The sequence below is a fragment of the Camellia sinensis genome, chromosome 6, assembly GCF_055761805.1.
Source record: "Camellia sinensis isolate YWXY chromosome 6, ASM5576180v1, whole genome shotgun sequence".
In the NCBI taxonomy this organism is placed as follows: domain Eukaryota; kingdom Viridiplantae; phylum Streptophyta; class Magnoliopsida; order Ericales; family Theaceae; genus Camellia; species Camellia sinensis.
This window is the reverse complement of record NC_138966.1, coordinates 16,077,976-16,089,496: the sequence shown is the minus strand read 5'-3', so window position 1 is coordinate 16,089,496 and position 11,521 is coordinate 16,077,976. Positions and strand designations below refer to the sequence as shown.

The 11,521-nt window shown below is 39.8% G+C and overlaps 1 protein-coding gene across 1 annotated transcript; it reads right to left on the bottom strand.

Annotated features, from left to right (window-relative positions):
• Positions 1-9,382: 9,382 nt before the first annotated feature.
• On the bottom strand, positions 9,383-11,108 carry LOC145793186 (uncharacterized; the record flags this gene model as incomplete). Its single annotated transcript, XM_082875940.1, has 3 exons — positions 9,383-10,575; positions 10,672-10,712; positions 10,936-11,108. Coding segments are annotated over 3 exons (1,407 nt in total), but the record flags the coding sequence as incomplete, so codon positions are not given.
• Between the last annotated feature and the right edge of the window lie 413 nt (positions 11,109-11,521).

Below are 11,521 nucleotides of genomic sequence, written 5' to 3'. Positions count from 1 at the left end.
TGGTTTCAACTCAGGGATTCCAACCGAGATGAGTTACTCCGGTTGAAGGAGTTGATGGTTTGTTCAACTCAGAGATTCCAACCGAGATGAGTTACTCCGGTTGAAGGAGTTGATGGTTTCAACTCAGGGATTCCAACCGAGATGAGTTACTCCGGTTGAACGAGTTGATGGTTTGTTCAACTCAGAGATTCCAACCGAGATGAGTTACTCCGGTTGAAGGAGTTGATGGTTTGTTCAACTCAGAGATTCCAACCGAGATGAGTTACTCCGATTGAAGGAGCTGATGGTTTCAACTCAGGGATTCCAACCGAGATGAGTTACTCCGGTTGAAGGAGTTGATGGTTTGTTAGACTCAGAGATTCCAACCGAGATACCCTACTCCGGTTGAGGGAGTTGAAGTTTTGTTCAATTCTATCAGAATTAAAACTGAGATGGTGTATTCCGGTTATACAAGATGTTTTGTTCAGTTCAGGCATGCTCAACCATGATGGTGTATTCCAGTTATACAAGATGTTTTGTTCAGCTCAGGCATGCTCAACCATGATGGTTTAGTCTGGTTGAAAGAATTAGTGATTTGTTCAACTTTGTTGTTCCCACTGAGATGTTTATTCCGGTTGAAGAAGCTCCTCAATTTTGCTAAATTTATCGAGATGTTAACTCCGGTCAAGCTAGTTGGTGATTTGTGCAACTTAGTGATTTAAACCGAGATGTTTTGCTGAAGATAGAGTTCGAGAAAACCGTGCAAATACTTGATGAAATTAAAGCTTTTCATTGATAGAAAGTTAATACAAAAGGAGGGGCAGAGAGCTCGGTTACATGTGCAAAGCAAAAAAAGCAATAGAAAAAAGAAAACTAAGCTAAGGGGGAGAGATTGGTGAATTCATCATTCGGAGTTATCTCCAAGTTCACTGCTGGAGATCGGTCTTCAACACCGGGCTCAATTCGGCCGGGCTGCTCCTGTTCTGGTTGCTCCTCTCCGTCAGTATCTTCCCCGGCCTCTTCCTCTTCAAGCCCTTCCTCGGCCTCAGCCTGCAATGCACTGAAGACGTCATTGGCATATGGTACGAGGTAGGTCGGCAGGGAAGCAGGCGGCGGGGTGGCAAAGACGTCAGTATCAGGACCCTGACCGAGATGCTCGTAGGCAGACTTCCAACCCGCTTTGAAGTAGACGTCTTGGGTAACGAAGACCTGCTTCTTGTAGCTTTCCTCGGCTTCTAGGAAGCTGGCGTTGTTTGCATCTCAGCAGTCCTTCTTCCTTGACTTTTTCAGAGCGTCCAGCTCGGCCTGGAGCTCATCGCGCTTCTTCTCGGCCTCGTCAAGCTGATCGTGCAACCTGTTGTTGTCAGCATTGGCGATTTGGAGAGATGCTTTTGCCCGGCCAAGCTCGGCTTGGAGGCTCTAGACTTGGCTGGCTGTGTCATTTGCCTTTTGCCGAAGTCTGTGGATGCGTTCCATTACCAGGTGCTGCTTTTGGATAGCCTGCAAGAAACGAATTTGATTAGTGAAGGAACCGGGCAAACACTTGTAAAATTTCTATGGAAGTTGGATCCTTACCCTGGTCATGGATTTCGCTGCTGATTTCACCAACCGGGTGTCAGGGACGTGATCGCTGCCAACCACGTCACTTGGCAGCAAGAGAGCTTTCGAGAGGTCAAAGGCCAACAAGTGCTCCTTATCGCCCTTGATAGAAGCATTTGTCGGGATATCTTGGCCCGGGTGCTTGAGCTGTGGCCACCATGGTGGAATGGGATCAGCAGTGTTGGTGGGCTACTCGGTTGTTAGCTTGACAACCAGTTCGGCAGTTGGATCTGCGCGAGGTCTTTTGCCTGCCCGGCGGGGTTAGCTGGATTGCCCGGCAGCTAGAGATGCCAGGGCAACCACAGGGCTGCTGGATTGACCAGCAGCATGAGACATGAGAGAAATGCTTGGTATTTCGGCGGATGTGGCTGTGAGGAGATTCTTGATGCGGCTTCTTTTAGCCATCTCTTGTTCCTCGGTCAGCCGAATTAGCGGAACGTCTGGCAGATTTGGGTCTGGAGGAGGAGTTGGAGCGCGGAGAAAGTCTGTAACTTTACTCCAGCGTGGAGCTGAGTATCTGTAGGTTGGAGTGTAACCGAGCAACTCGTTGCAATCTCGGTGGCGATAGCGGAGCACGGTCCGGATTGCCTCTACGTTGGGAAATTGGTAGTTGGCTTGCAAGGCTTGGACTGCTGCAAAAGAAACAAGAAAACTGGTTAATTACAGAATGAAGAAGGTAGGCTGACCGAGCAAGGTTGAGCGGCTTACATGAGGAACCGAAGTTCTTGCTTATAAACCAGCCCGGTACGTTGGCTGTTTCGTAATTGCCCGACACCCAGAAAAAATCGTCGTCGTGCAAGTCTTTATCCGGGGTGCCGGTTACAATTTTCTCCTTGCCCGGTCTGATTTTCAAATAATAGGCTAGGTCGTCACTGGTGTGACCCATCGTGTATTGCCTTAATATCTCGGCTAAACCTAAGTTGGTGCCTAGCCGGTTGTTCAGTTCATGGACGCCATTGATAATTCGGTAAGTGTTGGTGGACACTTGTGTGGGTGCCAGCCCGGTGTGGCGGAGGAACTCGGTGATAAGTGGGTTGAGTGGGAAACGGAGGCCTCCTTCGATGATAGATAGCACGGTGAAGGGGCATTGTTCTGATCTGCCCCAAGGCATTGTTTGCTCTTCTGCAAGCTCATGGTGGACGTCGGCCGGGATGCCGTACTCCTCCCTGAACACGGCCAAGGCAGCCGGAGTATCTACGAGGAAGCGAAATTTCCCCATTTACGACCGGCTAAATTAGCTCGGCTGTGGTTTGGCACTGTCAAGTGATTTGTGGCTGCTCGGTCTTTGGGAGCCTCAGGAATGGTCAGTGGTCCCCTTGGACTTTGCAGGAAAAGGAGGGCAAGTGTAAGAGGGAGTGCGGTCGCGCAAAGCGAGCTTGACTTTAGCTCGGTTGTCTAGAGTGCCAAACCGCCTCGGTCGTGGAGGCTAACCAAGGAGCTCAGCCACCCAGGCAGACCAGATTTTAGCCTGGTTGAGCGGCCAAGACCTTTGTTATCCCGGTTCTTGCTACGGTTAAGTCTAACAGGTTATTTGCTTTGTCGGGATGGTTTTTTGGATCAAACGAAGACCTGGAACCCGGTCCACCCCAGTTCTTCGAAGTTCATCAGCGAAAATGAAGAACACCATGAACAGTGGGAGGTTTGGGACGATTTCTATGGCCTATGTCCTAAGAACTACGTTTTATTGCCCTATTGTGTGAAATATCAAGGAAAATAACAATAACAAGGGTTGGAGGGCTTACCAATATGGAGCAGTGGCTGCTTCTTCTTCGAGCGCGAGTTCAGGAATGGCAGAGGAGAGGCAAGAGCTTTGGGTTGCTTGGAATGGCAGTGAGTCAGCAAGAGCTCAAGGAAGATGAGGGGGGGAATGTTTATGGAGGAGACGAGATCGCCCAAATTCAAATTCTGGCAAGACAGCGGGTTGGCTGCTCGAGAACCAATGGCAGCCCGCCACGTGTCCCCATTTATGATGACGTCAGAACTGAAGAGACAGGTTGAAGAGTTGAGTCAACCGGGCTACTTTTGAAGAAGAGGACGTCAACCGAGGAGTATAACCGGGCAAGTTTGCAGACAGGAATGTCAACTAGCCCGGTCGCCATTTCGCATTCTGAGGACCGAGGAAGTGTTATCCCGGTCGAAATAAGTAATCCCAGTCACGCTTTTGCGGACGGAATTAAGGGGCAATTTAGAGGGAGATTTATGATCTGAGATTGGGCCGTGACGTTAGCCGGACAGATTTGGGCCGAGGTATTGGGCTCCAAGATCAGGCCGTGATATTGCTCGATAATGGCAAAGCCCACGTGGAACCGAGTTATCTGATCTCGGTTCCGCGAAGGTCGAACAGGTGGGGGAACAGCCTAGATGAGGCTCCCCGACTCACGCGTTGCAAGGTTGTAATGCACGCACCTTAGCCCGGTAGGAAGGCATGTGCTTGAAGCTTGGCTGAGAAGGTCTTTGGCTGACCGGCGTTACCAATCTCCAGCTCAGCTTCGCCAGAATACAGTTAAGCACGGCTGGAATTAAGCCCGGTAGTAGGAAACTACGACATCAACTGCACTTGGGCATGTTTAGTATGGCCGTTGATAGCCGAGATAATGTTGCCCAGCTGCCGTGCTCCCAGCAGAGTGGGCTGGCAGTTGGGTTAGGTGATGTATAGCAAGATTTGTGTTGACAGATGGGATAACAGAGCCACGTGTCGAGAGACCAATGGGAGTAGATTTGGGGCGCAGAAGGGTATATAAGCATGTCTGCGCCCCCCATACGCGATACAGGAACACTTTGTAAGGAAATTCTTACACTCAAACACTCCTCTCTCTCTCTCTATCCTAAGGTGTGCGCTAAATTGATCGTCGGAGGGTTTTTCCGGCCACACACCGCCGGGTAGCTCACCGTTATTTGCTCGCAGGTGACCGGATAGAAGCGGAGCTTGGAAGAAAGGAGTGCGGGCTTGCCTGAATATTTGCACCCCGCACACTTATGGATCTCAATCCATCTATCACAAGCAAGGTATATTTAATCATTTAAGATGTCGTGATGACTATCTTCTTGGAGTAAAGTATAAAATAAAATAAAAAAACTATAGACAAATCATTAATTTATTTTTAATATCATATATTACTTAAATTTCGTATTCACTAAATACAAAATTGTGAATATTTATGTGAAATTTGTAATCCATATTTGATTGTCTAACAATCAATCATCATCCCCAAAAAATTCAAATTTACACAATCACTAGACTAAAAGTTCTGTTATATCATGGGATTAAATGGTATGAATATTGAATGAAAGATAGAATTATGAATAGATTATGCGGATAAATTATATCATGAGATAAAAATAAAATATAAGATTGGTTAGATTTTTTTTTTTGAACTAAAAAATAATGCCGTTCCGTAGGAACATCATAGCATCCGTGGATCCTGGGCTACGGGTAACTTGTTGCTAGCCAAATTTAACCTAACATATATGAAGGGATCCACTACCATTACACACAAAGACGAATCAAGACTCATACACTGGGGGGGCCAACCCAAGACTTCTCATGCATGTATGGGTCAGGTTAAGTCTTGACCTAAAATGGTTCTAAATTGTTAATTTATTTGTTTACCAACTCCATTCACATATGTACATACATTTATTTATATGAATACTTATACAAATAAAAAAAATTCAAATAAAATGATATGACTCATAAACTTTTTACTTTAATGTAAAACATTCATGAAGATAACTTTTATCTATAAAAATGACATTGTCATGTCATATTTATAGTGTTTTGGATAAATTTTGTTTTAAATTTTTTGTGTATACATATGTATATTAAAGTGCTAATTAAAATGATTGACCAAAAAAATTAGACCCATGTATGTTCATTAGTTACTCAAAAGCAAAACAAATATAAACAACAAACTTGTACGGTTGGTTGCTAGAGAATAAAGGGGGGCCACAGTAAAATATTGGCAAGAAGTAGCCTATATAATCCGCAATATTCTAAAGTGAAACTTAAAAGTTGTATAAGGGGTGAGGGGGGGACTATAGCCACCTACGGTGTCAACACAGTTCCGTTTCTGAGGACACACAATGGACCTCATCTACTAGCTATAATAAGAGGCCTAGTGTCGATTGGATTACAATACACAAATCTGAAGATAAATGGTGACCCTAGGAGTCAACCCGTGCACGCCCCTATGGAAAGTACATGTATAATCCACTAGGCTACCACCCCCGTGGTTAAAGATTGGATACATTGAATGATGAATTATATTTGGTTAAGATGGAATAGCGACTTTACCTACAATCACAATTCATATGGTATTACTTAATCTCTCTTACCAATATTAAATTACTTTGGAAAAAATAATCCACAATACATCAAACACAAGATTAAAAAGCATGTGAGACCTGACTTTCCCCTCACTTTATCCCCACCTTATTTTTGGGCATCAAACATGGGACTAATTTTCCCTTGGGCCCGATTGTCTTCTTCCCCTTATTTCTCATTTTGTGTTGCTATCAACCATTTTTTTTTGGATTAGTAACAATTATTGTAACGCCCGAAAATAATTACAATAAATCAACTCCAAACACTAGTACAATGTGATATAAATAAATTAAAACGCTTTCATTATCAGAGTTAATATACAAAAGGTGACACATGCAATATATATTCATAAATCATTCATCTTGAATCTACAGCATGTGTTACAAGAAGTAATAAGAAGTAAAAGCTAAACAGATATTCATATGCCCTAATGGCTTACATCTTTCAAAGACCATGCTTGGTTACAACAAAAATGAGTTATAAACTCAATACAAATAAAGCCCTAAGCTTGTAAAAAGTAAATACAAAATAAACAGGATTTGAGCCTTCAGCTCCACAATCCTCCCAAGCTAAGTCCTTGGCAGAGGCATATTACTAGCACCTGAAAATGGTTTTTCCTAGATAAGGTGAGCCAAAACCCAGTAGAAACAATCTAGCACAATATATGAATCTTAACAAAGATATAAGTATGATATGCATATACAACGTCCATGATAAAATCATCCGTATTGTTACAAGATCATAATATGCCAAGTTTCATATCTCGAGCCATTTTATCTTAATTCATTTCAAGTTAATTCATTTCACCTTAACTCATGAGTCGAATCCAATGTTATCCAGACAACCCAACTAAGGCTACAACTCAGTGATTCTCTAATCAATACAACCATTACACAAACACTTCAATTTGACATTTTACGAAAATTTCGTTTGCGGGAATCGGCACCCATGTATACGCATAGTTTTTGGGACTTTCACCCTGGACACATAGACCAACTTAATTCAATAGAGTCCATCCCTTTTCTTCTCCCAAACATGGAGTCCATCCCATTTCTTCTCCCAAACATGGAGTACATCTCCTTTCTCCTCCCAAATATCATACATATACAACGTATTAAAACACATGCATATTCAATGACAACCGTTAAGAGATTAGTTTCAATTCACCTAATCCTTATGCAATTTCTACAACAATCATAGTTATCCTCCACTGATAGCCTAAAACAAATATTTCTAAACAAATATACAATCTCCAAGATAGATAAATTATCCAAATTTTCATAGGTGGGAAATAATATACATCCAACTCCACCATTTATATAAACATTCATCTAATTTCATATTCTCAATATCAATTTCATTATTTATACAAAATAATCATTTGAAGCATTTTAGGGTAAAACTCCATTTCCTTCCAAATCCAACCCATGTATCAAAGTTAACAAATTTAACACAACACATCCTCATATCGATTCCATAACCATTTTCAATACCTTCATTTGAAAACCTCTCTTTTGATTTTAAACCAAAACCCTACGTTTGTCTAAAATCTTCTAAATCCCAACATTATTTGCACAATCAACAAATAACTAAGTTAAAAACTATAGGAGAGTGTAGAAAGTCTCTATCTCAAAGTTAGAAGTCGAGCAAAGCAAGGAGGAAACTTCAAAGATACTCAAACACAACTCTATTCAGATAGAAATGTAGCCTTAAAGACGCTCTACCTTTTTATCAAAGAGAGTAGGATAGAGAAACCACTATATCTAGGTGAAAATGTATAGAGAAGGTAGGTCTTAGAGAGAGAAGGTCCCGATCTAGGGTTTTGAGAGAAAAAGATATGAAAAAGTGATGTAACAAGGTGCTGCTACGAACTGATATACGCATAGTCCACTCGAGCGCAAGAAGTGACGCTCGAGCGTCAAACACAATAAGTTGTTCCATTCGAGCGCAGAATGCACACTTCTAGTAGTTTTGTAGACAACAGACCAACGCTCGAGCGCAGAAAGAACCGTTTGAGCGTAGAATACACTCTTCCAGTAGTTTTGCAGACCTGCAAAAATACTGAGAGTTCCCAAAGCCCGCTCGAGTGGCGCTGCTCGAGCACAAGAAACGCCACTCGAGCAAAGGAGCAAAAGTCTAGGCAACAAGAGTTTGGAAACTAAGCAACCAACCTGTCCCAAATACAATCACAACAATCCAATAGCCAAATTTAAGAAGATACATGGGAAGTAAGATGTGAACAACAATATGAAATCATGATACCTGAGTCCGGGATACGACAAGGGTCGGGTCGAAATTGGAATCACTATAATTATGAACAGCAATGTATTAACTAGTCACTATACTAGGAGAATCTCGTGTTAAGTGGTGAGACCTATTTACAAACTCTTCCTTAATTGATATGATTGTTGGTGTTTTTTAGAATTGTTGGATTATTAATTCCATCTAGATTATCTTTCCTTTTTCACCCTTGTGAAAAATAAATTTCAAAATCTTGTTGCATTTTTTTTATCCCAATTTAACCAACAAAGTACCCCCCTCAAAAAAAAAAAAAAAAAAACTAATTGATTATCCAATTGATATAACTATCTCAATATTTTGTAAATGTTTACTTTCTTCCATTGATTGCTAACAAAAATAAATAAACTACAATAATATCATGGTATGTATAATTTTATCCAAAAATTCCGCAACAAGTCTAGAAACACATAAATAAAACATAAAACTCACTTGAATGGACACTATTTTTCGTAATTAGGTCTACCAATAATTTTTTTAAAATTTGGTTCATTCATATTATTTATGTGTTACTTTCTTTATTTTATTTATGTGCTTGGACCTGTAAATCATAATACTTTTAAAAAATGTGGCTAAGAAGGCCATGGCCCACCAAAGGTCAAGAAACTCCTACTAATATTAGGGGAAATTACCGAACAGATGTTTTACCAAAAAATTATTAAAGATTTATAAAAAAAAATTATAACTTTAATTATTAATGTCTATAAAGTTTATCACTTATCTGTAATTTTTTTTTTTATAAAAAACTATGCTAAGTTGAAATTTCCCCTTAATATTAGAAGTAAACGCTATTAGATGTTTCAAGTATAGTGAGTTAGCCCCTCCTAAACTATGACATGTCCTGATTTTCATAGTTTGAAATGCAAAACAATTTCACATGCTTAAGTTACAAGTGTAAGTAGGAAAAAATAAAAAATAAAAAAAAATAAAAAAACAAAAAAAAAAACAACAAAGAAGAAGAAGAAGTTACGAAGTTGAACTTTGAGACTATCTAGCATGCTAGAGGCATATGGATAGTGGACAGTGGTGGAGTCAGGAATTTAATATAGGGGGGCATCCATTAATTACAATCTCAAATTTTTTCTTCTCCAATCAATAACAATAACATAATAATAATTTTTTGAACTAATGTTAAACATTAAAAATTAATATCCATTACAAAAAGTTTTAAATTTTAAACTTTTACAATTGACCCCGACGAGTTTTTATTTTTTGAAATCTTTCCATAATAGTGTCATTGTCAATGCCATCAAAAATATCTCTCTTAATATAGACAATCAAGCTATCATTCATCCATTCATCACATATTCGGTTCCGCAATCGATTCTTCACAATATTCATAGCTGAAAATACCCTCTCAACAGTAGCAGTTGCAACAGGTAAGATTAATGCTAAAGTCAAGAGCAAATACACCAATGGATATACTTTGTCTCTTCCAGTCTCTACCATTTTCTTAGCAAGATCGGCAATTCCATTCAACATTGAGAACTCACTACTGGATAGCATGTCGATAATACATGTATCAAGTTGTTCATTAAGTACAATGAGCTCCACTGAAGAAAATTCTTTGGGATAAAATTCAGCAAGATGAATTAACTTTTTCCTGCCAAAACTAGAGAAAGAGTTAGATGGATTCAAACATGCCACACAAAGTAACAGCTTAGTGTTCGACTCAGTGAAACGAGCATTTAGTTCTTGAATTTGCATATCCAAAATAGTGTAGAATAATTCAGCGCGATGGTAATGTAAGTTTGTAATTTCTTGAGCATTGCACCTTTTTCTCCCTCGAGCAACAAACATATCTTCCATTTGGGGAACATCAATTTCATGCTTTTCACAGAAAGACAAAATATCATCAAGAAAAGATGTCCAACCACTCTCCCTCATCTTTTGGAGCCGTACTTTAGAAATTTGAACTAAATTCATGGCATTAACAATATCTTGATCTTTCCTTTGTAGTGCTTGCAATAACTCACTTATAATATCCAATATCATTTTCATCAAATGAAGGTTGAATACAAACTCAAATGATTGAATTGAGTCCAACAATATATTTGTTTCTGCTCGTTGTTCTGAATTTGAACCATCCTCCGAAATCATTTCAAGCACATCAATCACTGTTGAAAACATACTAGCCAAGCTGACTAAAGTACCATAGTGTGAACCCCAATGTGTATCACTAGCACGTTTAAGATTAGTTTCTTGATTTAAGCCTTGCCCACTAGATAGCTCTCTAGTATTAAGTGCCTCAACAACTTTTGCAGCTTGCTTCTTCCTAACAATACCTCGGCGTTTACATGATGCTCCAACAACATTCACCACATTAGAAACCAAAGTGAAAAGTAAAGCAATTTGATTATGATTCTTTGCCACGGCTACAAGTGCCAATTACAATTGATGAGCAAAATAGTGAACATAATATGCACAGGGATTCTCTTTTAGTATAAGTGTTTTAAGACCATTGAACTCACCTTGCATATTACTAACCCCATCATATCCTTGACCCCGTAATCTGAAAATACTCAATCCAAGTTTGAGAATAATTTTTCCATAGCTTGTTTAAGCGAGAGAGCATTCGTATTAGCAACATGCTCAATACCCAAAAAACGCTCAATCACTTGGCCTTTTTTGTCAACATATCGTATTACAACTGCCATTTGCTCCTTGATTGATATGTCATGGGCTTCATCAATCAAAATAGAAAAAAGTGCATCACCAAGATCTTTAATAATCACATTGATAGTTTCAAATGCGGGTCTTTTTGAATATCAGGAGATGTCAATGTGAGATTTTGTGGAGCATTGCTCAATGCAACCATTTTGGCATCTTCATTATGATCAGCAAGAAACTTGAGAAGTTCAAGAAAATTTCCATGGTTACTTGAATTTTCAGATTCATCATGCCCACAAAACGTAAGTCATTGTCTTAGAAGAAATTTAACACAATCAACTGATGAATTCAAACGGGTTCGACACTCAATTCGAGCTTCATCAGATTGTTTGAAAAAAAATCGTTTCAATATGTTGGTTTTGGTTTAACAAGTCTTGACAATTGGGACCTCCAACACGAGTTTGAATTTTTTCTTTTTTCTTCCAATTTGAGAAACCCTCACAACAAAAGAATCACCACCAGCTTGATCTCCAATATCGGGTTTGAAAAGATAACAACATAAACAAAATGCTGCATCTTTTGCTACACTATACTCCAACCAATTAGGAAAATAACTAAACCAAGCCTGATTAAATCGTCGACGTTTTTATCCAAATGATTTTTGTGAAAAATTATGATCACGAGGTTGACAAGGACCTTTTTGTAGATATG